Source organism: Cricetulus griseus, chromosome 4, assembly GCF_003668045.3.
Source record: "Cricetulus griseus strain 17A/GY chromosome 4, alternate assembly CriGri-PICRH-1.0, whole genome shotgun sequence".
NCBI classification, from domain to species: Eukaryota; Metazoa; Chordata; class Mammalia; order Rodentia; family Cricetidae; genus Cricetulus; species Cricetulus griseus.
The window spans coordinates 32,565,848-32,592,017 of record NC_048597.1 but is presented as its reverse complement, the minus strand read 5'-3'; the positions used below and the strand labels follow the sequence as shown (position 1 = coordinate 32,592,017).

At 35.2% G+C, this 26,170-nt stretch overlaps 1 protein-coding gene and 1 long non-coding RNA gene across 2 annotated transcripts in view; one reads left to right on the top strand and one right to left on the bottom strand.

Moving 5' to 3' along the window:
- LOC113830699 (ephrin type-A receptor 6) overlaps positions 1-26,170 on the bottom strand; it is an 818,688-nt gene that overhangs the window by 285,020 nt on the left and 507,498 nt on the right. Inside the window, exon 7 of the mRNA XM_035444430.1 lies at positions 5,788-5,950. Within this exon, the coding sequence (XP_035300321.1) occupies positions 5,788-5,950 (163 nt within the window). The remainder of the gene's footprint in view (positions 1-5,787; positions 5,951-26,170) is intronic.
- The window catches only part of LOC113830876, a 113,291-nt gene that overhangs the window by 75,565 nt on the left and 11,556 nt on the right, over positions 1-26,170 (top strand). The window contains exons 3-4 of the long non-coding RNA XR_004769872.1: positions 13,627-13,716; positions 20,360-20,495. This is a non-coding gene — a long non-coding RNA (uncharacterized LOC113830876). The remainder of the gene's footprint in view (positions 1-13,626; positions 13,717-20,359; positions 20,496-26,170) is intronic.

Genomic DNA, 26,170 nt, shown 5'->3' with positions numbered 1-26,170 from the left:
TAAGCTTTGGCATAAATGCTCTAAGGTCATCACCTGCTCATTTCACCACTTGCTGCCTAAGGAAAATAAGCAGACTGGTCTTCTACACTCTTCAGGTTTTGAGCCATATAGCTGGCAAGATAATAACATCCTTTATATTATCCAGAAAGGAAATAAAAAGTGCTTGAAAAATCATTAGAACTCAACAATACCACATTATTAGACTATATTAGACTTCTGTCTCATCATTTATATAAGTCATGAAGTTCCTTTATCACCTGGCAAATAAGAGTCCTTCTACCTTTAGTGCACATTCTTGTTATCAAGAACCTTCATTACTTCTTAAGACAGACTCATTTGTATTCTGACAACCCGATGGTAGGAAAGTCTTCTTTTCCTCTCACTTTTGTCTTTGCTTAGTTATAGTTGCCAACTCAAAAACTGTACTATTGATTGGAGATCATTCCAAATTAATGTGTTATATGCTGGAATTTGTCCTCCTCTGAGTAGACACATAATATGAATGCACCCCTAGTTGATTAATTGACTTCTTTATTGTTCCACCAGGGTCAGTTGGTATTCTTTCTGCTTCATGCTCCACCATTAATAACCATTCCAAAATTTCTGGCTGCTGCTAATAATGATATAGCTAATTTCATCCTAGGCAACTCAAGCAGTACAGACTGTGTGTGAACTAGCAGACTGGGTCAAATGGAATAGAGGTTTCAAAAATAAATTTAAGATGGAAACATGTTAACAACAAAAACATTTTCTCCCATGACAGAGAGATTCTTGTTCATCAAGACTACATCAAGAAACAGGGGAGCTAGTCTGAAGTTCATAATGTAATATTTTTCTGAATTTTTAGTTTGAAGTACTGGTAGAATCTGAAATATGATGATATTTCTAAGACTTTGTGTTTGAAGTATCCAAATAGCCCCACTTTTACAGAGGTCACATTGAGTACAAAAGAAGGGAAATGATGTCCACTGATACTAGATTTGGACGGAGATGACTACTCTTGAGACACTCATATTTTACTCAATAAAATATGGTTACTTAATCACCAATAATTTAGGGGTTAACTCTATACAAAACAGAGCATAGAAAAATGAGTTTATTTGGAATATGCAGAATGCATTATGAAAGGCGAACGAAAGGCAATCTTGTAGCTTCACATTCAGAACCATTCTCATCAGTGCCCTTCAAATGAACCAATTGCTTCTAATCAGACCTCAATAAATTAGCTAATTTTAACAGATGTTTTAAAAAATACTTAGTGATTAAGTCCATTCATTTAGATGTGTATTCCATTTTTGGCATATATGTTTGTATAAGAGAGGATTTAAAAAATACTGCTGTGATTCAGCAATTCATATCTTAGTTTGTTAATGCTGATCATGGTGGTTTTTCTGTGTTTATTTTATTTTATGATAGATAAAACCAGCCAGTCATTAAGACTCAGTTATTATACATTTAAAATTGCTGACAGATGTGGCTTTTGTGCTACAAAACTGTGTATGAGGCCTACAGGTGAAAGCTAAATATTCACAATGTAACAATGCAAACTATAGCCGGGCGTTGGTGGAGCACGCCTTTAATCCCAGCACTCAGGAGGCAGAGGCAGGTGGATCTCTGTGAGTTCGAGGCCAAACTGGTCTCCAGATAGGCTCCAAAGAAATTATAAATAAATATTATAAATTATAAATTATAATTTATAAAATTATAAAATTATAATTTATAAATTATAATTTATAAATCATAAATTTATAATTATAAATTATAAATTTATAATTATAAAATTATAAAATTATAAATAAAATGTATTTGATTTCATAAACTTTAAAGATTTTTGTTCTTTTTAAAATATGTATAATTTTAACAAACTATTACCTTAAAACATATAGAATATGTTTTAAAGGATTGTTAAGGAGGTAGAAAATATTGCTGATAGTTTTTAATTTTCATCCATTCAAAATTCTGACTAAGAAGGACATAAATAATAAGGCTCCAAAGCTACACAGAGAAACCCTGTCTCGAGAAACAAAACAAAAAACAAACAAACAAAAACAATGCAAGCTATAATTGATGCTTTCAGAGAAATAAAGCCACTGTATTGACTTCCAGGTCACCTGGATAATAATTAGTCAAGAAAAGAAGGAAATGGCCAATTATTACATGTAGAATTCCAATTTTCTAATAATGTTGGGTTTTAACTATGGATTCTGCTCCTATTGGATAGCTTGAAAATTATTTTTAGAGTACAAAGTTCAATATAGCTATAATATGACAATATTTTATTTTGCGCATAAATATATGCACATAAACAGTTATATCCTGTGACTCCAAAATGATGTGAATGTGAAATAAATAGACAGTGATTTAAATAAAATGTATTTGATTTCATAATCTTTAAAGATTTTTGTTCTTTTAAAAATATGTATAATTTTAACAAACTATTACCTTAAAACATATAGAATATGTTTTAAAGGATTGTTAAGGAGGTAGAAAATATTGCTGATAGTTTTTAATTTTCATCCATTCAAAATTCTGACTAAGAAGGACATAAATAATAAGTTTGAGGAAATTAATATTTTCTTCAGGTTTGTTCATCTCAGACAGAACAAATGACACTTGACCATTTAGAGGAGTATTGCTTATTGTTGGTATTTTAGAGTGTTATATCAATTTATTTTGAATTTGAAAAATATTCTTATTAGCATCCCTATTGTTTCTGTATGTCTTTCAAGAATAACCACATGAAATATTTTATATTCTTCTTATTTTTTAATTTGTTCTAATTTTGTTTACTTATTTTGTAGCAAAAGTGGAAAGGTATCAAACATCATACTTAAGTCAAGGGTAATTGGCAACTGACAAATGCTGTTATTGTACACAGTATGTAAATATATGCTTGGTACAGGACTTAGCTTTAAAATGTAAAAAGAAGTGATGGGTTACTTGGTATGCAACTAAGAAGACACTTATCAATCAATATCTGTTATTATTCTATCATTAATATATCTCTCCATGTATACATATGTAATAATGTTGTTCTACTGAAGAAAAAAGAAACAAAACTAGTTCAAGTAAGTTGTTTCTATAGTCTATCTACCACAGCTAATAACCTTTATATCTGTTAGTTACTTTCAGTTAGCATATTCTAATGATGCAATAATGAATAACTGAATGAATGAATGAAAATGTAAGTGAAGGCACTGACTTTGAAGATTCAGAGATATTACTATAACTATTCTTTGGATAGCACTATCATTTAGATTACAGTATTTGTTAATGGTTAAGAACATCATAATTTTGAAAAAAAATCAATCTATTCTTTATTTTATTGTTTTTGTTAGCAAACTAAAGCTTGAACAAAGTAAAATAGATATAGTGGAAGAGAACAGGGCAGTAAACTCTTCTATTTTCTTAAAAAAACAAACAAACCTGAAAGTAGGCCATCAAATGAGAGAGAGCCTAATCTACCCAGCCCCTACCCATTCTCTGAGTGTATTATAAAGTTAGTTAATTAAATGGAAGACACAAGGGAGAATTTAGTAATAAAGTTGACATCATAATAGTTCATATACTACTTGAGAAATAAAAGCTATAAAAATTTACATGTGAGCTAGGAGAATTTGAAGAGCAAAAGACAGATGCTATCAACTGGGGTGCATATCATCATATTATTGAATTATGGCAAACCCACCCCCATCCTACCAAGACATTATTCACTGGAATTTTCTCCTGGGTATAAGCAACATGCTTTAAAATGCAATTTAGAGCTAGTCCAATAAAAATGATCCTTTAAATGCGTTTTCCTTTTGCTGTAAATTGACTTAGGAACCATTTCATGTTCCCGAACTCCAGATTTAGACAAACATATTTTTTCAGATTTCTTCTCAGATACTTTATCTTTTCAAGGGTCTAATCAAAGTCACTTTCATACTAAAGACACAGTGTTCACTGTCTTTGGATGCTATTGTAGCCAGTTCTAGGGCTTTTGTCTATTACCTCCACTCCCTAGTATACAATTATGGATGCAGCTAATTTTGCTTCTAAAGAGAGGCACAGTGCTGTTAGAATTAAAGGAAATGATTTGTGTAAATTGCTCAGTGTAGAAATGTGCACATGCCTGGAGTTAGTTTGGTCCCAATTCAAAGTCTCCAGGGAATCTTTCATGGCTTCAGGGTGTGTTCTATTCCTTTACATGACCAAATACCAACTCCAGTGCAGAAAATGGAATATTTTATGAGAAAGATGAAACTAGTCAATAAAAAGTATATGTAGGATGTGGGTGCTTAATATTGTGATAGCATTAAAGTCATTAAGAATACATTTATCTATAAACATACAGTTTCACAATGAAATTAATATAAAGTTATCAAAAAAATACTGTCCCTGCCACATCCTATTGACAATTACCCCTTAACTACCTGTCATGCATAGCCTAAATAATAAAGCATGTATCTTTTGGGGGGGGCTGTAGGGTTTTTTGTATTTATATTTATTAGTGTTGACCAAAATTTACTGCACAGCTTAGAAAAGTTAACAACTATTTAGTTCTCTTTATCATCTACCTTTTACAAGCACATAAGTTATTACTAAATTATTAAGTTATAAATGCACTCTCAGGAAAATTCACCAAGTAAAATATATTTAGAATCTAGTCAAATAAGAAATGAAGCCTGATAGAAAACTTGTACTTGATGTCAACACTAAATTTTTCTAAGATATAGACGAAATACTCTTCATTAACTGAAAGTTGCATATTCACTCATAAGTCATTGTAACATTTATTCTGCCCAACAACAATGCATAGAACACCTCTGTGAGAGGCTCCAAGGATACCAAAGCAAATTCAAGGGATATGGCCATTGGTGTTCTCAGAGCTTACCATCTAGATATCTGAGAAGAAAATGTGAATTTGAGTTAAAAATACTGGCCTAGTGACATGAACTATCACAAGATGCCAAGAAGGTATAAATGGCTCTGATTCTGAACAGAGGGGTCAAGAAGGCTTCTAGGGCTGGGGTGGGGTAAAGTAGGACTATTTCTGAAAGCAAAAGTCATAATAGAACAGGAAAAGAACTGGGTGCTGAGACCTCAGGCAAAGCTTCAAGAGTGGCTGCAGTGAATAGACATGGATGGCTGTTGGTCATTCTCTAGTACCCTTCAAAGAAGAAGAATGATGGAGTTCTGTATTCACTAGCATATCTGGGTTTATAAGGAATCAGCAATTGCAAAATGCACATTATATTTCACTTTCTTCATCTCAGGTTTTGTCTGTCAGCATGCTGAGCCTGTGGAAATACTGCAAGTTTATCATAAAGCCTATGCATCTATATTCAATCTTGTAATGTACACATTGGTGGAATGTGTCTCCTGACCACTGTTTTTAATGATCTGAGACAACAAGCCAAATGTGTGTATTTGGAACTGGCTGATGAAACCATTTGTTTGTAGCTTAATCTCTTCCCAGTCTTCATTAGTATTATATTATAACACCAGGACCGGTAGACAGTCAGACTCATACCATGCATTAAGATGCTGTGTATTAGCATGTGCAATAATTTCTACATAAAGGGACATATTTGTGACACATGATTATTTGAGAGCAAGGCATTTCAGGCGGTATTTATTGATTAGCATCAAAACAGTAACTCAAATGAGTACATGGGTATTTGTATGAAGGGCATCCCATTTGGAAGGGCTGTTAAAAATTGGGACACCTGGTTTTAAATGATCAGATTAATTGGAATAGGCCCTGAATCACCATCTTACTTCATATCCTTTAGTGAAACTTACTTTCATCTCCTGTTTCAAATTCAAACTTCTGACTGTAGCCACTGTATCCTGTCGCAGTCCTCACTCGGATATGAAATATGTACTTGGTGGATGGCTTGAGACCTGTGATGATGACACTGGGGGCCTTGGACCTCGTGGAAGAATAGGTGAGCTGCTCATGCTCCTAGGGACAGAAAAAAGGAGAAAGGAAATGAGGCGGTGTGAACCTACTGTTTCCTAGAGACAGGACCCAGTGAGAACTAAGGACTGAGGCTCTGACTATCAAAAATACTCATTTGAAAGAAATGTAATCATGAGTTTCCACAAGTTAGCATATATATATATATATATATATATATATATATATATATATATCTGATTTGGAAATTTATCAATAGAATGGTTACTTGTATTTACGTACATTTGGACTACAGGTGACTTTAGACTGGCTGTGACTTGGGGAATAGTGGTGGTCTTAGGCCATGTTCACACTGAATAGCAGCTTTTCCACCAAAATGTATAAACGAGATTGGACACATTAGCACTAGCATGGGGAAACACGAATCTATTACATAACACTTTCACCCACAGGTAGCAAGTGCCAAAATGTTGGGTTTGAAATCTTTATGTAGAAATTACTTGCATTGATCTGTAACTCTGATGCCTTAAAGTTTTATCATTAATATATGAAATTTCATAAATAAAATGATGTGATTTTTTTCCATTGACATTCCAGAGTTCACTTTTAGATAAGTGCAAGCTACATAGTGATGCTGAGACTGGCTTCAAAATAAAGGGACAACAGAAAGGCAGGGGAGGCTTACAGCCTCTGTGAGTGATAGACAGTTCTGGAGGGAGGCTTGACTCTGTTTCCTGGGTTTTGTATTTAACTATGTCATTTCACTAAGGTGTAATAGAATTACTTTGCACTCTGAAGGACCAGGTGAGTTCAGAACGTTCACGTGGCCTCTCTGCTCTTCTGTGAGAACAGAATTGTTAACCTGTCTTTGTAAGGGATTCTTAACAAGACCGTGATGGTGAGGGATGAACTAAATTCTTACTGTTTGGGGTTTAAAAAGCTTTCCTCTCAGAGCTTATAATTTAATACGATGCTCAAAGGCTCCTCTCTTCTGAAAATCTGCAGTCTGCAATGATCCTCAACCCAAACTGATCAGGTGCTGACATGATGTTACATGTAAACAGTTCCATGCCAGAGCTCATAAGGTATGCCACAGTCATGATGCTGAGGCACTGGAAGCATTGCACAAAATTGCCTTCAGGCTATGCATATAAGAAGTTGAAATGGATTTGGGGCTTAGAATTGGGTACCACCGTCAAGCTATCTCATGTATATGCAAATATCCCAAGATTGAAAAATATTCCAGATCTGAAATACCCAAGGATATTAGATAAGGGAGAGTCAATCTATATTTGTGGAAACAATTTTTCTCAATGCACAGATCAACATAGGCCAACAGGCCCCAAAGTAAATTCTGCTTTTTATAAGTCTAACTGTAAAAATTTTGAGGAAGGCAGGAGCCTTCAGGGTCTCTAATTGAATGACATATTTGATGCTTAATCGTATCTGTATTATCACGATCTCATTTTTGGTTGTCCTGGAAACTGCTATTTTTTAAGAGACTTTCTAGACTAAGAAAAGATTGTAAAAATCTACACATCTACACATACAGAGGATGTGTCAAAGTTCCATTTACTTGAGGGTGATGACTTAAGATTTAGAGCTATGACAATGATTTCCTTTATGCTGTTCTGGAGAAAAATGTTCTTAACAGTAGGCTTGTTAATAAACATTATGGCTTTATTTTCCAGAACTTAACATATACTATGTGGTATTCAGTATTTGAATCAAGGAATCAAATTTTCCATCTCTACATCAAGTAAGAAAAATTAATTACAAAATGACTAAATTATAGCAATATTGGAAGTAATAAAACACAAAAATTGGGAATACACACATATGCAATATTGAGAGTAGGAAGAAAATAGAAATCTATGCAATGAAACAAAAGTGGGTCTATAAATATTGATGGCAACAATCATCTGCTGGGAATTGAAAGCAGGAGGCAGCTGATATCAAGACATTTGTAATCAAGGGCTTAAAAAGTCCATAGCATAGAGAAATAGAAATATGCTTGCCAACAATATTGTTTGTCTCAAGTAGAAATTTGCCCATCATTCAGATTTTTCAATCCAGTGTGCAAGAGGAAAACAGTCCACCTTTGATATAATTTCCTGCAATAGATAAGTTATATTGTATCTTGAAGGCGGCCTTACCATATGAAATGACGACTACAGGAGGATTTGTAAGGCAATGAAAAAGATTTTAGACTTATCACCCGAGACAGATGGTATGGAATGGAAAGTTTACTCTTTTAAACACAGCCTAACAATTATACACTGTCTTTGTCGCTTTGCCAAAACATAGCTAAACAGTAATTTCCTACTTAGTAAGTTACAGAGTCAAGGATCCCTACTGCAGGCAGTTTTCAGATTTGCACGGAATGTTTGTCCTTATATCCCTGGAATAAAAATCTTCAGGAAGTGTGCTTAAATGTACCCAATTCATCACCATCTGCATGTCAGTTGTTCTCTTTTATTTCTTGCCACTTACTAGTTTCTAGCAGAGCAGAGCTCACAAAGTAGACTTTTCCTCTTGGTGTTTTTAGACTCATGGGAATCCAAGTTAGCTTTCATCTACTACAAGCATTGGACATTATTGTGTCAGAACATTGGCTAATTGCTCTTTTGCTGGCATATAAGTTCCAAGTCTAAACAGCTGTCATGAGGTAGAGAACATACCTCGCAAGGGACTACTAGATCCCTTTCTCATCCTGGCAGGATGAATTGTGAATATGTTTGAGTGCAGCATTTGTGTGTGCTTTTGCGGAGTAGCACCATAGTTTTGAACCATACTAGAATAGCTAGTTGTGTGATATGAATGCTTTTAACTCTGCCTAGAAACCTATTTCACTATTCCTAAACTTACACCTTTCCATCTTTGTTCTGTAGTCACATCCTCTGATTGTTTTTTTCTTTTTCAAGTTATGATTGTTATTTGTTACTTTGTTCCTTTTATTAAAGATAGAATTTGTTCTCATATACTATATCCTAATTATGGCTTCCCTTCCCTAGTTCTTCCCCAACTTCCTTCCCATCCAGATCCACCCCCTTTCTGTATCTCATTAGAAAGCAGACAGGATCCTAAGGGATAATAATAAAATAAAATAAGATAAAACAAAAATTAACACATTGGAATTGGACAAAACAAACAAACAGAAGGAAAAGAGGCCAGGAAAGGGCAAAGTAAATAAATACAGATGTAGAATCTCAGTTGCTCAGAAATCCCATAAAACATTAAACTGGAAGTCATAATACCTATGCAAAGGACCTGTTAGGGTAACAAGAGAGAAGAAAATGTATAAATTAATTTTAAAAATAAGAAAAAAATTAAAACTCTGTGTGGGAAGCTCTGTCATGATTTTGTGAAATAAGGAACCTGTAGAGTCCACGATATTTCAAAAATATTAGCTCCTACCCTGCTTCTTCTCTTGCATGAAACTTGTCCCACATTCTCTGCAGTTATGAGAACAGTTGGTTAAAAAAATCCTAGATGTGTCAAGAGCTATGTTATTATAATCACAGATTTGTGTAAGCAAGCTTTCATCCCCCCATTAAACTCATGCATTCTCCTTGTTGATACAAATTATACTACTAGTTGTAAAATGTTATCACAAGTTATAAATCCCCAGAATGTACTGTCATCCAAGACTTAACCTCAAGTTGCAAAATTTTCTTTTCTTGTATTACCCTAGAGCCCACTCTACTTGTAGCTTTTGCCTTAAAATGGACTTACTCCCAGATGGGTGGTGGTGGTGCACACCTTGAATCCCAGCACTCAGGAGGCAGACAGAGGCAGGTATATCTCTGTGAGTTTGAGGCCAGCCTGGGCTACAAAGTGAGTTCCAGGACAGCCTGGGCTATCACACAGAGAAACCCTGTTTCAAAAAAACAAAACAAAATAACAAAAAAAGAATTAATTTTTTAAAAAGGACTTACTCCCTCTGCTCAGGGTCACTGTGTCAGAACCAGACCTGCGTTGGTCTTAACTAGTTAGAATTATGGTACCCCACAGTGATGGAATAAAGTTGCCTCTGCTCATCTAACTTTGGTATTTCTGCTCATCTAACTCAGTATTTCTGAAACTCCTAGATCCAGCAGAACCCATAAAAATGCCCTTGAGTTCATTTGCTGTTGGCCATCTACTTCTGGGCATGCCGCCTGCCCTTAAGAGTAGTTTTTCTCTCCAGTGAGACTTCCATGGGGGAAACTAAATTGTTATTTGCAAGTGGTTATCAGTTGTGGTCAGGGTATGTCCATGTCTTCATTCAACTGTAGATCCCCAGATGGATGCAGGCCCTGTGCATGATGCCTCATTCAAGGTGGATATGTATGTTCATCTATCATGTTGATTTAGGGGACCTTGTCTTTTGTTTACCTGTGTCCTCTGTTCCCTTTTCTGCCTCCTCTTCCTCAGGGTTCACTGAGCCTTGAGGGGAGCAATTTGATGGAGACATCTGTTTAAGGCTCAAGGTTTGAACATCTCTCACTCTGTATCATGTCTGGCTGTGGGTCTCTGTATCAGTTCCCATCTCTGCAGGAGGAAGCTTCTGTAATGATGGCTGCAAGCCACTGATCTATGAGTACAGCAGAATCGTTATTAGGAGTCATTTTATTGCTATCTTTTTCTGTTTGCTTTTGGAACAGTACTATTTGGTTTTACTGTAGGTCCCTGGGCTATCTATTCTCAGATTCTTGGTCACCCAAGCAGTGCTGAGTGTGGTGATATCTTTCTTGCACAAATAAAGCCTGTCTGGGGGTCAGAAAATGGAGATTGCCACTAGCTAACCATAGAGGTCTGGATGGAGGTCTGTACAGATAGGCAGGAAGTTACGTATCTGGGCAATAGCAGTATATAAGCAGGGCCAAATAGGAAATCGCTCTCTTCTCTGTGGAGATGCTCAGGAGATAAGGTTTACTGTGGTTTGCTCCTTCTCTCTGATCTCTCAGCATTTTCCTCTATATAGGATTCCAGACTTTTATTATCTAGACCAATTAAGCACTCAATTTACAGCTAAGTATGGGTGCCATCTCGTGAAGTGGGCCTTTAAGCCAAGTCAGAGGTTGGTTGGTTATTCACACAAGCTTTGTGCTACCATCCCAGATAATTCTTAATGTGACTTTTCGTAATTTCCAGAGATTTGAAGTAACATATAGCTTTGTTTCTCTCTCAAATTTTGCATTCTTTCCTATACCATTTAATATCTGGTTTTACTATAAATCATTATCTTGCCTCTATCTACTTTGTTAATTGTGTTGTCTTCTAACTTGTTTCAAGTTTAACTATTTAACTATCAGTACATGCTTTATATATACATATATATATATATATATATATATATATATATATGTACACACATTTACACATACACTTTTTTTTACCAATTTCATATTAAGTACAACATTAACTATACTTAATAATTTTACTAATTTCCCAAAAGGACTTTAAGATATACTTGGAGGCTGATCCAGGATTATTATTTATGGACTATTCTCGATATAGAATATATACAATCTAAACCTAAGAATTCATCTCTCTTGGTGGCAGTGGCATTGTGCACTAAACCCTGATCACTACAGAGGATACTCATTGCCCAAGGCACTGACAGTGATGCATGCTGGCTGCAAACAAAGCAGTTTTACAGCTTCTACTTGGATGAACACAGGGAATAGTACCAATTCTTGGGGAAGCACACTTAGTAACAATGAATGTTAATGTTGTGTCTTGAGTATCATTTCACAGAATAGAATCTACACATGGTGTCTACTGTATTGTGAAGAATAAAAGTTCGGAATAAATAGTGTGAGTATAGGATATTGATAAACAGTACATTTATTTATCATTCTCTAGAGCTTTTAGCATTTATTTACAATGTCTTCCCATAGGAAGAGTCTACAGTTTAAATTGCCCCTTCCTAGGTGCTGAGAACAAAGGCTTTATTGGGAATATAGTCTTATTGTTAACCCTGAACCTTTCATTTTCTTAAATATTGAATTTAGCTTTATCTCTGTAGTTAACAACCTTTTAGCAACAAAAGGAACATTCTTACCAGAGCCTGACGTAGTGTGTGACTGAAAACTGTAATTGAGTGAGGAGACAGAGACTCCAGCATTCAGTCACCCTGTCTACTTTTCCCTACAGTCAAATGTGACATACTCTGGCTCGGTTGCTGGTTTTTCTTTCCTACCATGTCCTGCTGCTGCTTCAGCCCCAAATAAACTCACAGATGCTATATTAATTTCGAAGCTGTTGGGCTTCTTATTGGCTAGCTCTCTCTAAATTATTAACCCATATCTGTTAATCTATATATTTCCATCAGGCTTTGGCTTACCCATAATCCAGCATGTTACTACTTTGGCAATTGTCTTGTGGCTTCTCTCTGCCTTCCTCCTTGTAGCCTGGCTATTCTGGCTATTGGCCAAACTGTTTCATTCATCAACAATAAGAGAAACATATATACCGAAGGACATCCCCCAACAGGCTCAGTGGAAGGTAGGGTGTAGAGTTCTGGGTTAGACTGCTCCAATTTTGGATCTGATATTGACTTTGCTCCTGCACCATTCCTTAGAAGTCTATCTTCTGCAAGGCATTTGTTTACGTGTATGTAAATGCATTCATCCTGCAACAGGCATTGAGTTTTTCTGTTTGTATGGTTCTGGGTACTCCAGTCCAAAAGGCAGCACTGAAGTGTTCCTTCAGTTGGTTTGCTCTCTCCTAAAGTCTTACGATCATAGCATATTTGTAAATGATCACCTCTTTAATTTTAAGATTGAATGTAAAATTTAAATTTAGCTAGATTAGCTAAATGGATAGTTACTAAAAATGCTACTGGCTTTTTTTTCTACAGACATAGAGAAATGAATATGTATGTAAATGCATTCATCCTGCCTCAGTATTCATAGGAACATGATTTACATCGTGCTGTACAATTGTCAATATGTTTTTACATGATTTCTTTAGTTTTAAAAAGTCTCCAAAGCAAGAAAAATGATAATATTCAATTTCCATTTGTATTATAGAGAAACTAATCCAGAAAATGTCTAACTCAATTAATGTCACCATATATGCTGCCTTTATTTTCATTTTAATTTTATACTAGTTATTGTGTGGATAGTTTGTAGGTAATATTCAGAAGTCACCCCACTTTGCATGGAAAATGCAAAATTCATTTTCATCCTGAGAACAGAATTTGTTCAAAAGTTCAAGATTGTCTGTGGGATGATTTGGTAGCTGAATAGCATCCAGTCACAGTGACTTAAAAACTATAAGGTACAGATGACAATCTTATTGCTATAGGACTGCTGCCTTGATTTTTCTTGGTGAAGTTCTTGTTCTACTGATTATGAGACTGAACCTGTAGAATGCTTGAGAAGACATAAGAATATTAAAAGTGATGATTTTACAAGGATTAGTTTGTCATTTCAACTTTATCTCTCTTCTATGTCCATATCTCTCTACTTATCTATCTCTGTCTCTGTCTTTCTCTCTCACATACACACAGAAGCATGGCATTCTTTTCAGACAAATGAAGAATCACATCATCTAGCGACATAATTATAATAAAATAATAAAAACTTGAAAGAATATTATTGCATGAATTGGTGCCTGTGTATCAGAAAAATAATGTATTCCCCCTCAGGTGAGGAAGGTATCCTCATGATTCCAAATGGAGAAGGCATGAGTGTTAGATTTACACTGTGTTCTATGATTACTCTTCACAGGAGATACATGGAGACCCCAGCTACTTCACTCAGTAGACAGTCTCAAAAAGAGCACTACCCAGGGACAGGAAGAAGTCATCAACCCTGGCTGTAAGAAACTTTAAGATTTTTTTCCTATCGCTTCTTTGATGTTATAGAACATCCCTTAGCTAGGATAGATTCTCAAACACTGTAGAAACGGACCTAAACATATTAAGTCATAGCATCCTGGTTAGCTTTTCAGTCTCTTCTGGGATTTAATTAGAATGCCAAAACTCTGGAAAAGCTACTGACTCTGAGTGTATTCCATCTCTCAGGTTTTTATAACCCTGTACCACACAAGTAAGGGGAATGCAGTATCTGGAGGTACAGCAGCTCTGTCAAATGGGAATCATCACAAAATGATGCTATAAAACATCATTTCTATTCTGGTGTCAATTGCCTTGATTAAACCTACATGTTAATCTATGCATCCTTTACAGTTCTCTGGAGAGAAAGAATCTTATTCCACCCAAAATAATCAATACCGTATATAGAAAATGTCCTTCTAAATCATAACTTTGTTATTTGCTAGAATAAGCCCAATAATTTGTGTGGAATTTGCATGACAATTCTGCTAACATTAAAGTGGAGGAAATCATCAGTTTATCCTTGCTAGTCAGGACTGTTTACTGAAAATTTCCTGGGGAGAGTCAACTTGGAACACTTTAGAATTAATTAATAGACATTTGCTTAGGCTAACTAAAATATAATTTTTAGTATACATAGGCAGTAGCAAACAAATTCATTTATCAAATACAGGATCCCAAAATATTTAATTATGTGACAAAATGAACAAGACCTATATTCCTAAATAGTTAATATTTTAGTGTAGAAACATAAGGAATTGTGTTTTTCTTTTTTGCCACAATACTAAAATCTTAAGTAAAATGTATACAGTAGCAATTAAAACAGATAGACATCTTGAGTTCATATTTATTGGGACCACAATAAATTGTGTTTTTTGCAACTGTGTCTGATATAGTTGTTTGTTGGGAAGTTAGCTTTTGTTCTTTCGGCCTTATGTGCAGTTGTGTTCATTAAAAAAAAAAAAAAACTATCTGCTGTCAACTTGGCTGTATGTTTTTCATTCTAATATGCTATAAATTTTTAGTGAACTATCATTTTATCCCTACAGAAAAACTGACCTGTTAGTGCTTATCAAGTATACAGCAACATTATACTTGTAAATAAACATTTTGGATTTAAGAACATTTTAACTAAAATTTTAATCCATATTTTTAAAAGAAGTGAACTTAAATTTTTTCTATTACTGGACTCTGGTTATGAAATGTGGGTTTAGCTATGCATATTATATTGTAAAACTTTCTTTCATTGGGATGTCCTAGAATGACACCATCTTGAGAATCCTATATTCTTTGATAACGTCCCTGAAATCAGGAATTTTGGTGGTGGATATTTAAACTGCTCCATGTACACTCCTTCTACCCTATCCCAGAAGAAGGGGACAGAGATGGTGCACTGTCTCAGAGATAAGAGCAAGGTAAAAGGACTATAGGTTTTTTCTCCTAGATGACTGGCCATGTAATCAACAGTCACAGAGAAAAAAAAAAAAACTTTCTACCTTCTGGTTTCTTAGGTTGAGAGATCCAAGTGTGCTTTTCATTCTGCATGTTAATCATCCTATCAACAAAATTCACGCTTAGATTTCATAGCTATCAAACAACAAAACGCAGTTTTCTTTCCTCTCACTGTTTAAACTCTGTAAGAAGTTCCTGACTTGAAGAGAAGGTGGGGAGCGGGGGTTCAGTTAATTGTACCTGGGCAGTCAGTAGAGTGCTCTAAAATGATTTTCTGCTGGGACAAAATTTTAAAATATGCACGAGTAAGAAAACTGTAGAGTGATTTTAAATACACAAGCACTTTCCGGCTACACTTGAGAAGTGTCATTTAGTGTATGGTAGCTGTAATTTACTACAATCAACTCTTGATTATCCCCAGTAATCAAAAATAGAAGACCATAAATTTCTGTGAAATGCATTCATGTCACTCTTTTTCATGTATTTCTTCCAATGGATATCTGATTCATGTAAAATGAAAGCATATACATTCTTAGTACACTAACTGTTTAGCAATACAAAATAGCCTTTATTGGTCTTAAATCAGATATTAAATATTGGTTGATCAGATATATGTAAATAATTAAGTAAAAGTAATGATAAGTTGTTCTGCTAGGGATATAGTTAAAGTATTACAGCAAGACTACAAAATCCTAGTACTAGGAATGTACCAGAAAAGTCACTCCACACATCAAGTTGGGATGTGTGGACAGAGACTTAAACTTGTTGCAATGATAAAGTGGAATGTAAAAGTTTAAAAGTATTACAGAGCCAAGCAGGTATGTACCATAGCTTTCTTATTTAAAGAGCACTTGTCAATAGTGAGTCAAAACTCAATCATTATAAAAGCATTTATATTTGCACTGCTTCAAACTATATGCCTAGGCCCAGAATAGAGCTAGCTGTCATGAGAGTTTACCAGTGTATGAATGAAGACATGATTTCATTGCTCTGTAATTTACCTTTAAATGCTTAAATTATTATTAAATTATTGTAGCAATCTAAAATCAGGTGACATCAACTAAGAGTTATCCAAATGAGATATGAGGACAAGAATTTTCTTTACTATTATTTCTTCCAAAGCAGGTAATACTGAGAGCAGGATATGTGGTCTTCCCCAGGGAAGAGCACACCAATAGTTGTTCAGTGCCAAATGGGCAGCTGAAAACATATATACAGGAAGTAACATTAAATGAGTTCTGCAGATTATATTTAAGAATATATGTATATAAAATGAATATATACACATATGCATGAAATAACAATTTATGGCAAAATAAACCATGACTCTGAAGGAAATTGGGAAGGGGTATATAGTAACATTTGGAGGGAAGGAAGTGAAAGAAGAAGTGTTATAATTAAAATGCTATTCCAAAAATTAACAATAGTATAAAAAGTCACTCATATGACATCAAGTAGCAATTTGTTTTCTTGGGAATATTCTAAATAGCAGCTAGGACCTTACTAGTAAAACTTAAAAATTAATATTTATGCCACATATGGTAGTGTACACATTTAATCCCAGTACTTGGGGGACAGAGGAAGCAAGTAGATCTCTATTAGTTCAATGCCAGCATGGACTACCTAGCAAGTTCCAGACCAGCCAGTGCTACAAAAGGTGACCCTATCTCAATAAATAAATAAGCAAATAAATTAACTCAACTATTTGTGTTGAAATATCTCAGTACATATTTTTTTTTCTCATTTTAACATTTCCTTTATTCTTTTTTGGGGGGAATAATAATAAGGATTTTTTTAAAATATAAATTAGAAACAAGATTGTTTTACTTGTCAATCCCAGTTCCCTCTCCCTCCCCTCCTCCGGCCCACTAACACCCTAAGTATCCAATACCATTTCCGGCCCCAGGGAGAGTGAGTCCTTCCATAGGGGTGTCTTCAGAGTCTGTCATATCCTTTTGGATAGGACCTAGGCCCTCCCCCATGTGTCTAGGCTGAGGGAGTATCCCTCTTTGTGAAATGGGCTCCCAAAGTCCATTTCTATGCCAGAGATAAGTACTGATCTACTACAAGAGGCCCCATAGATTTCCTATGCCTCCTCACTGACACCCACATTTATGGGGTCTGGATCAGTTCCATGCTGGTTTCCCAGTGATCAGTCTGAGGGCCAACAGCTCCCTCTTGTTCAGGTCAGATGTTTCTGTGGGTTTTACCAGCGTGGTCTGGAACCCTTTGCTCATCACTCCTCCTCTGTAACTGGATTCCAGTTCAGTCCAGTTTTTAGCTGTGGGTGTCTGCTTCTACTTCCATCAGCTGCTGGATAAAGGCTCTAGGATGGTATATAAGTTAGTTGTCAATCTCATTATCAGGGCAGGGCACTTAAGGCAGCCTCTACACTTTTGCTTAGATGTTTAGTTGGTGTCATCCTTGTAGATCTCTGGACATTTCCTTAGTGCCTGATTTCGTTTTAAACTTTTATTGGCTCTCTTTCTTATGGTATCTCTTATTTCACTCTCCTCTAATCTTCCCCCTACACAACCTTCCTGCTCCCTTATGTCCTCCTCATCCCTCCTCTTCTCCCCTTCTCATTCTCCTAGCTCCCTCTCCCATCCTCCCATGCTCTCAATTTGCTCAGGAAATCTTGTCCCTTTCCCCTTCTCTGGGGACCATGTATGTCTCTTTTAGAGTCCTCCTTGTTGTCTAGCTTCTCTGGTGGTGTGGATTATAGGTTGGTAATCCTTTGCTGTATGTGTAAAATCCATATATGAGTGAGTTCATACCATGTTTGTCTTTTTGTGACTGGGTTACCTTGCTCAGAATTGTTTCTTCTAGTTCCATCCATTGCCTGCGAATTTCAATATGCCATTGTTTTTTTTTTCTGCTGAGTAGTACTCCATTGTGTACCCTTTATTAATATTTATTCAGTTTAAACTTTTCCACCAGTGTTGGAGGTTACCCAACTTTCAAAACTAGGAGATACTGATTTTCCTTCTGTCCTGTATTATGCATTTATGGAGATACATAAATAAAATGAAATGTTTAAATCTACACACATAACTTATTCACAGAGAAAAGTTCCTTCAGGGCAAAATTTTTTACTACATTTTATTAAATGTGTATTATGGGCAAATAGTAAGTTAAAACTTCTTCATTCTTTTTATTTATCTGTATATGTTTATTCAGATTATAATACAATTATAACCACTTCTCCCATCTCTTTCCCCCATATACACCTTCCTGCTTTTCTTCACATTATATGCATGTATACATATAACATAATAATACATAATATACTATATATACATATATATTCTTATATATAACCTGTTCAGTCTAGAAAATGTTACTTATATGTATGTTTTCCGGGCTATTTGGCATTGACTGGAAAACCAATTGGTGTGTGCCTCCCTAAGGGAGACCATCTCTGCCCCTCCTCAGCATTCCTAAGTTGCATATAGTTCTTTCTGTAGGGTTGAAGATTTGGGGCATTTCTCCTTCCTTGTGGAGGGCTGAGGTCATTCATCCCTAAAGATTTGAATTATTTATTAGCATTTCAAAATCAAAATGTAGGTGATAAGAATAAATGAGCTGACAGAAAAAGCAGGAATAGAAATGTCAGGAAACAAAACATTTAAATAATTCACATATATTAGGGTACTGAGGATAAATGAAATGATTTTATGTGAAAGTAGAAATTCCAATTTGAAGATTGCACTAAATTTTAACTAAATATGTTGAAAGTTTGGGAATTCCCACAGACAGTAGTAGTTGTGGTCAGATTGTAAACTAGCTGCATAAAAGCTAGATAAAAAACTTTTATTATAAAAATTAGCATAAGTTAGCAATAAGTGTCAAAGGGAGAAAAATACACTAAGCATCTTTAGAAACATTAACATGCATATCTGGATTTTCTCAAGTATAAATGTTACAGCAAATGTCAAAGTGAACATTTGCAAAGTTAAATCATTGCAGCAATGTGGCAGAATGGAGAGTGATCTTTTCATTAATTCTACCAAACCATGGGATGTAATTTTTTTTAAATGCAAAGCTAGAGGAAATATATCCAAAAAGAGTAGCTCTGTTTGTGATAACATTGCCAATAGGATAGAAATAAACAATGCAAGATAACAGAAAACAACTATGAAAATTAAATAAACACAGTAGCAGAAGACTGGTTTTAAGTATGGCCAGGTTGCTATTTCTGGAAGAATTAAAGTAAGATAAGACGAACATAATTGTGCCAGAATGGGTCAGAGTAGCAGCGAGATGAGAAATACTTCAATGAAGAGTCTCCTCTGAATGACAGTATGATTTGTAAATACTGGCCACGACATTTTTCTAAATCAGCTACAAAATTCATTGTCATGTGACATACTTCTTTACATTAGAAAAGGAAGCAGAAATTCATTTAAATAGAGATGCAAACCTGAGAGTTCTTTAGCATTATTTATTTACTTTACATGCGACTCTGGTGTGTGGGCATGCAGGTAGGAGCTCGAGGTTTATACCAGTAGTCTTCATTTATTACTTATCATCTTGTTACAGGGCTCCCTGCTTTTTCTGACTTCTGAGCTTGGGATTACAGGTGGGCTGCCATGTCCACCCTGTACTTTGGTTCTGGGGATTCGAACTCTAGTCCTCTTCCCTATGTGGCAATGTGGCAAGTGAATTACCCACTGAGCCATCTCCTCAGAAATGGAGATGTGATAGGTATAGATAGACAGACAGTCTATATATATATATATATATATATATATATATATATATATATATTTGTGTGTGTGTGTGTGTGTGTGTGTGTGTGTGTGTGTGTGTATCCTTGACTTCGACAGCCTCACAATGCTGAGAGGTATCAAATGTAATGCCTCTGAACTGATTCTAAATGGGATTATGTTCAAATGCAAGGCAGATTATCATTGCTGCTATTAATGCAACCAAACAGATGTCTGTGTTCATAATGGAGACTTTTGTTTCACAGAAATCGTCAAATCTGAGTTAATGGATGGACCTCTATCGACCACTTAGTAAATTGTTCTCTGACAACCACAGAAACGTGAATCATTTTACTCCATGTCTGGAAGTTCAGGATAGCTGAGCCAGGGGCCCAGATGTCTGGCCCTTTGGATCATGAAGTCTGGGCATATTATCTATAGGTCAGTCAGTTATTTGGGTTTCAGGTCAATAACCTTTACCTGTGGGCATAAGCACTCGACGATTATGGATGCTGTCCTCATTATTACTTCAGGACATTCATTGGATGTTCTATATCCTATATTTCAGGAGCCAAGGACTGTGTGTCTGTCAGCTATCATGGTGAGTACGAGCAGGGGAAATGGCCTGGATTTCTGTGCCAATAAACAATTGAACCTATGTTTTTAGATGGTATGAATGGTGTGTTTTAAATTTGCTATTTTATTATAGACACAGTTTTCTTTGGAGCAGAAGCTGGCCTCAAAACAATAATCCCCCTGTTTTAGCCTCTTGATCTCTGAGATGATAAGCATTTACTATCACTCTGGCTTTATTATGGACTTTAAAAATATGAAATTATTGAATATGCTAAAATAAAACTATCATCGTGTGTAGTTCACTGCCTAGAAAATTACCTAGGTGTTGTGCGCAGCAAGAGTTGTCATAGCTCTGAACATTTAGACATAGCTAAATTAGAGGGGACAGAAATATTTAATTCATTCACCTGCCATATTTATCCACAAAATCACAAGAATCAAGGGACATGTGATTGCTTTGATTGCCTTATTTAAATGTCCTTTTGTGACAAGGATCAAATGCAGGTTCTGGGGACTCTTGCTTTTGCCAACTGAAACTTAGCCAAAACCAATTTAGACTGCATCCAACCATGAAAACTGCAGAACACTTCTTTAGCTAAAATTTTACATTTTTCTAACTATATATCTGTGAGTTTCTATGAACTAATAAGAAAGATCCAAATAAATTGCAATTCTTACTTTTCCCTGAACAAATGCTGGCGTATCTGGTCGTCATCACTTTCTTACCAATGTAAATATATATGAGAATTAATTCTTAGTATAGGTAAATTAGGACACAGAAATTGCAGAATGAAAATCTAAATGAGCTCAAATAGTGTAAGATAACTACCAAGATGGTTAAAACCATTGATTAAAGAGTAACTTTTGAATTATTAGAAACCTTATAATAATCAAGCAATTTTCTAATTTTCCACTTATATGTTCATATAAAAGGGTAGCTGTCTTTTATTCTTGTTTTTCTTTCCCCTAAAAATTCAGATCAGCATGCATTCTGCAAGGTCACTGCAAATACATGATATTAAAACGCAGCCAAATTCTTTATCAACATAAATGTTTTTATGAGCAGCAGGTGTATTCTTTGCAAGGCTGTAAAGCTATTAACAGCTCAGTAAGGAGCACATAATAATAGGCAGTTAAGGCAGCCTCCCTTGCAGGAGCACTAAGGAAGGACACTTTTGAAACCATTAAAACAACTGGATTTTAAAGAGTATCAGATATGATGCTTTATGAATAGAGGTTCATTTAAACTTTATATCATTAAAGTAATGAAGTTAGCTTTCTTAATAAGAATATGCTCATCCAAAGGAACTCATGAACTCTTCTGAATAAATTCAAATCTTAATTTTGAGGCTAAACATATTCTAGTAGTAAGTACTTGAAAATAAATCGTTACTTTTATTTAATATTTTTTTGCAAAAATCCACGCTTCAGGACTCATTAGAGCAAAGCTATATTAATTAACACTTGTGTTTCCCATCTATGAGTTCAGTCAGACTTCTTCTACCAACAACTCAATGAATGTTCGGGATCGTCTATGTTATATCACATACTAGCTGCTTACTACAAAGAAATTATGCATCATCTTATTTTCTATCAACTCCAGACATGTCAATATAAATGAAAGAATGGTTTTATTGGTTGAGTAGAGTGATTTTCTTCCATAGATGGCATATGCATTAAATTAAAAAAATATGGGTGTGTGTGTACTGTGTGTGTGTGTGTGTGTGTGTGTGCGTGCGCGCCAGTGTGTGTTCCCGCTTGTGCGCGTTCGTGTTTAGGCCAGAGGCTGGCACTGAGTATTTAACTCAAACACTTTCCATTTGAGAACAGGTTCTGTCCCTGAATCTAGAGTTCATTGATTGGCTAGGCAGGCCATCAGTCAAGGTTTAACAATATTCCTGTCCTCACCACAACTGGCTGTTTCTCAAAGTGGCTTCTGGGATCGAACTTAGTTCTCATGATTGCACAACAAAATACTTGACCAACAGGACCATCTCTCAATCTTTCATTATATAAATATATTTGAATAAATATATTTATTTAAAGTTTCTTTCATTTTTAAGGATTATTCTAATTATGGATTACTAGTGAGAGATAGAATATATTTTGTATATACAGTTGGACAAGCCTACTGCTATGGTTAATATAACTATTAATATAAATATTAGTATATATAATATAAAATATTAGTATTTTAACTAATGGCTGAGACCCCTTGTATGTAAGTGACTGGGTAGCAGGTGAAGATTTTATCATCCTTAAGTAATTAGGCATATTGAGAAGATTTTAGGCAATTGAGACCTGCCATTAAAATGGACTGTGTGACCTGAGAGTTCTCTCTGTGTGTCTTTCTCTCTCTGTCTATCTCTTTGTTTCTCTGTCTGCCTCTCTCTCTCTCTCTCTCTCTCTCTGTCTCTGTCTCTGTCTCTGTCTCTGTCTCTCTCTCTCTCTCTCTCTCTCTCTCTCTCTCTCTCTCTCTCTCTCTCTCTCTTTGCCCTGTGTTTCTTTCTCTCTCCTTCCTTACTCTTAATTTGAGCAGTTTTCTCTGGCCCATTTTCCTCACCAGAAATCCAAAGCTTTGGGGCTGCTTCCTTTTGGATATTATCTTCCATAACTATCATCTAGGTAACCCATTTTCATTATAACTTAATATACCTCAAGTGTTTCACTATAGTAATGCCAAACCAATCAACATATCTACTTTGTTGGTTTTTTATGTCAGTTTGGATAATAAGAATCCTATTACCCTGTAGCTTTTAGTTTGATTTAGATATACATATATAATATCTTAAAATTAACAAAAGCCAGAACTCAATTATCTACTTTTATGTTTTTCTTCTATTGAAGTGTTGCTTTAAATCTGTATTTCAATTCATTAAAGAAATATACTTTAATATCAAAGTTATTTAGCAAAAATATAGAGAATGATTTACTATAGTGTTGAAGATCATTTCTCTCTAGTACTAATTTTGAAAGTAAAATCAAAGGATTCAGAAGAAAATAAAGGACATGAATAATTTTAAATGATTATTTTTCTGTTGATAAAAGTATGAAGGAGCCAAATACATATTTATGTTTTTATAACTTCTTCACTCTCGCACAATAAAAGTAGCATTAAAATACCATTTACTGAAGAGTTTTCTATAGAGTGGTCTTTGTAAGGGTTATGTTAACAAATTAATTAAAAATATTTGGGGGGGGGGCTGGAGAGATGGCTCAGAGGTTAAGAGCACTGACTGCTCTTCCAGAGGTCCGAGTTCAATTCCCAACAACCACATGATGGCTCACAACCATCCGTAATGAGATCTGGTGCCCTCTTCTGACCTGCAGGGACACATGCAGACAGAACACTGTATACATAATAAATAAATCTTTAAAGAAAAGAAAGAAAAAAAAGACAAAAAATATTTTTTGGTTTTTTATGTTGAGAGTTTCGGGGAAAGTGTGTGTGTGTGTGTGTGTGTGTGTGTGTGTGTGTGTGTGTGTGTGTGTAACATTTTAGATAATTAAATGTATTGTGGGTTCATCTGCAGGTAATTTATATATTTTGCTTTAGAAATTAAATTTCTCTGAAAACTGTTTTCTGTTTGCCAATGCTATATGGAAATGCATATATATTTTTGCAACTAGCTACTTTGTTATAGCTTAATTAAACAACTTGTGATTGATTTGACATAATTTCTATATGAAGAGTCACATCTGCAATGTTACCAGTGTCTTATAATTCATTTTTTATTTTGTTCTCACTGAAATAGCTAGATCACCTAATGTTGATAAAATAATCATGCATATTTTATACAATTCTCACCTTAGAAAATTATTTTAATATTTAATTTTCATTGCTTTGGGAAATTATTTTATGTTCCTAGTGTTCAAAGTACTACTTAGGAACAGCTGGCATACATGAAATGCCTTTTAAAGGTTCTATACGTTAGTGTCTGAATGTAAAATGCCCCTCATATATGCCAGTGTTTGTACCCTTGACTCTCAGCTAGTGGTGCTGTTGAGTAACTTTATGGAATCTTCAGGCTTTGGAGCTTTCCTGGGGAAAGTGGGTTATTGGAGGGAGACTTTGGGTCTTTACAGCCCTTTTCTGAGTGTTCATGCAATAAGAACAGCCAGACTCCTACTGCTGCCTGCTGCCAGGTGTTTCTCACCTTGATGGACTATAACTGGCTGGAAAGACAGGCCAAAGTAAATCCTTTCTCCTTTAAGTGGCTTTTGTCAAGGTGGTTTATCATGGCAACAGAAAAGTAACTTGAACACTATTTGAATGGTTATATTTTTATTAATTAATTAATCTGATAGTGTGGTTAAGTTAGATAACTGGTTCTCAACCTCCCTAAGGCTGCAATCCTTTAATACAGAGCGTCATGTTTTGGTGATCCCAGCCATAAAATTATTTTCATTGCTACTTCCTAACTGTAATTTTGCTACTGTTATGAATTGTAATGTAAACACCTGTCTTTTCTGAGATCTTAGGTGACCTTGTGAAAGGGTTATCTGACCCCCTAAAGGGTCAGATAGGTTGAGAACCACTAAGTTAGATTATAAACTGCATACTATTAAAACAACCCCATTCATGCTCGAATCAGTCACTTTCCTGTAGTTTGCTAGGTGAGTTGACTAACATTTTCTTTAGGCCATAGCATGTATGGAGCTGAGTGATAGCTGCTGAAAAATCACTTTTCTTCCATCATTTGCTATTTGAGTCAGCTATTTATGAAGTTAAAAGCTGGTTATTTTAGTTCATATTTCTGGAGAATCAAATGAAATATTGAGTGGCCTCATTGGTTTAGCACATCACACCTAGCATTTGAGAATGTTAATAGCTCAAGCCATGAAACAGAAAGCTAGGGGACTGGTCAAAGACCTAGGATGTTCTTGGAGGACACACCTTCAATACCCTGAGAACCTCCCACTACTTCTCACTATATATATATATATGTCCACAGCATCTCTCAGTACTAGTAGCTAGGACCAAAGGTTACATTGGGATTACCCTTTCACCATATGGTATGATGCAAGCTATTTTAATGCAGAATTTAAGAATTTTATTTTAAAAATCCTGAAAAAGCACCATTTTCAGACTTACATACTTCCTTACAATTTTCCATATTTGCTGCTACTGCTTCTTCTCCTTCTACTTCTTCTCTCTCTCCTCCTTCTCCATTCTTTATTTTTTCTTTCCATTTTTGAGAATGTTTCTCTATATATCCCTGAATGTCCTGTACCCCACTCTGTAGAGTGGAACTCAGAGATCCCCCTCTTCTGCCTTCCAGATTTTGTGATGAAAGGCATGTGGCACAACTTCTAGCTTGGTTCTTATTTCTTATATTGTACTGTTGGAGTTATTTTCTTCTTACAGAAGCCTGGTCTTTTTATGATAGGTCTTTTGATGACAGATTCTCTAGTTTATCTCTAAACATCTTTATTCTACCCCTGTTCTAAAAGAAAATATTGTGGCATAGATCTTTCTGGGTTGATAAATGTTTTCTATCAAAAACTCTGAAGGTGATATTTTTCAGTTGCCTGTTTTCCATTGTGCTAAGAAATCTGTTGTAGGTCTGCCATTTCATTGTCTATGGTCTCTTCTTATTGTCTCACTAATTTAAAGCTCTCATCCTTTCTCTATTTATTCTATATTCTGCAAATCTAATATAAAAATGTTACATGTATGAGATAATTTTGCATATGTCA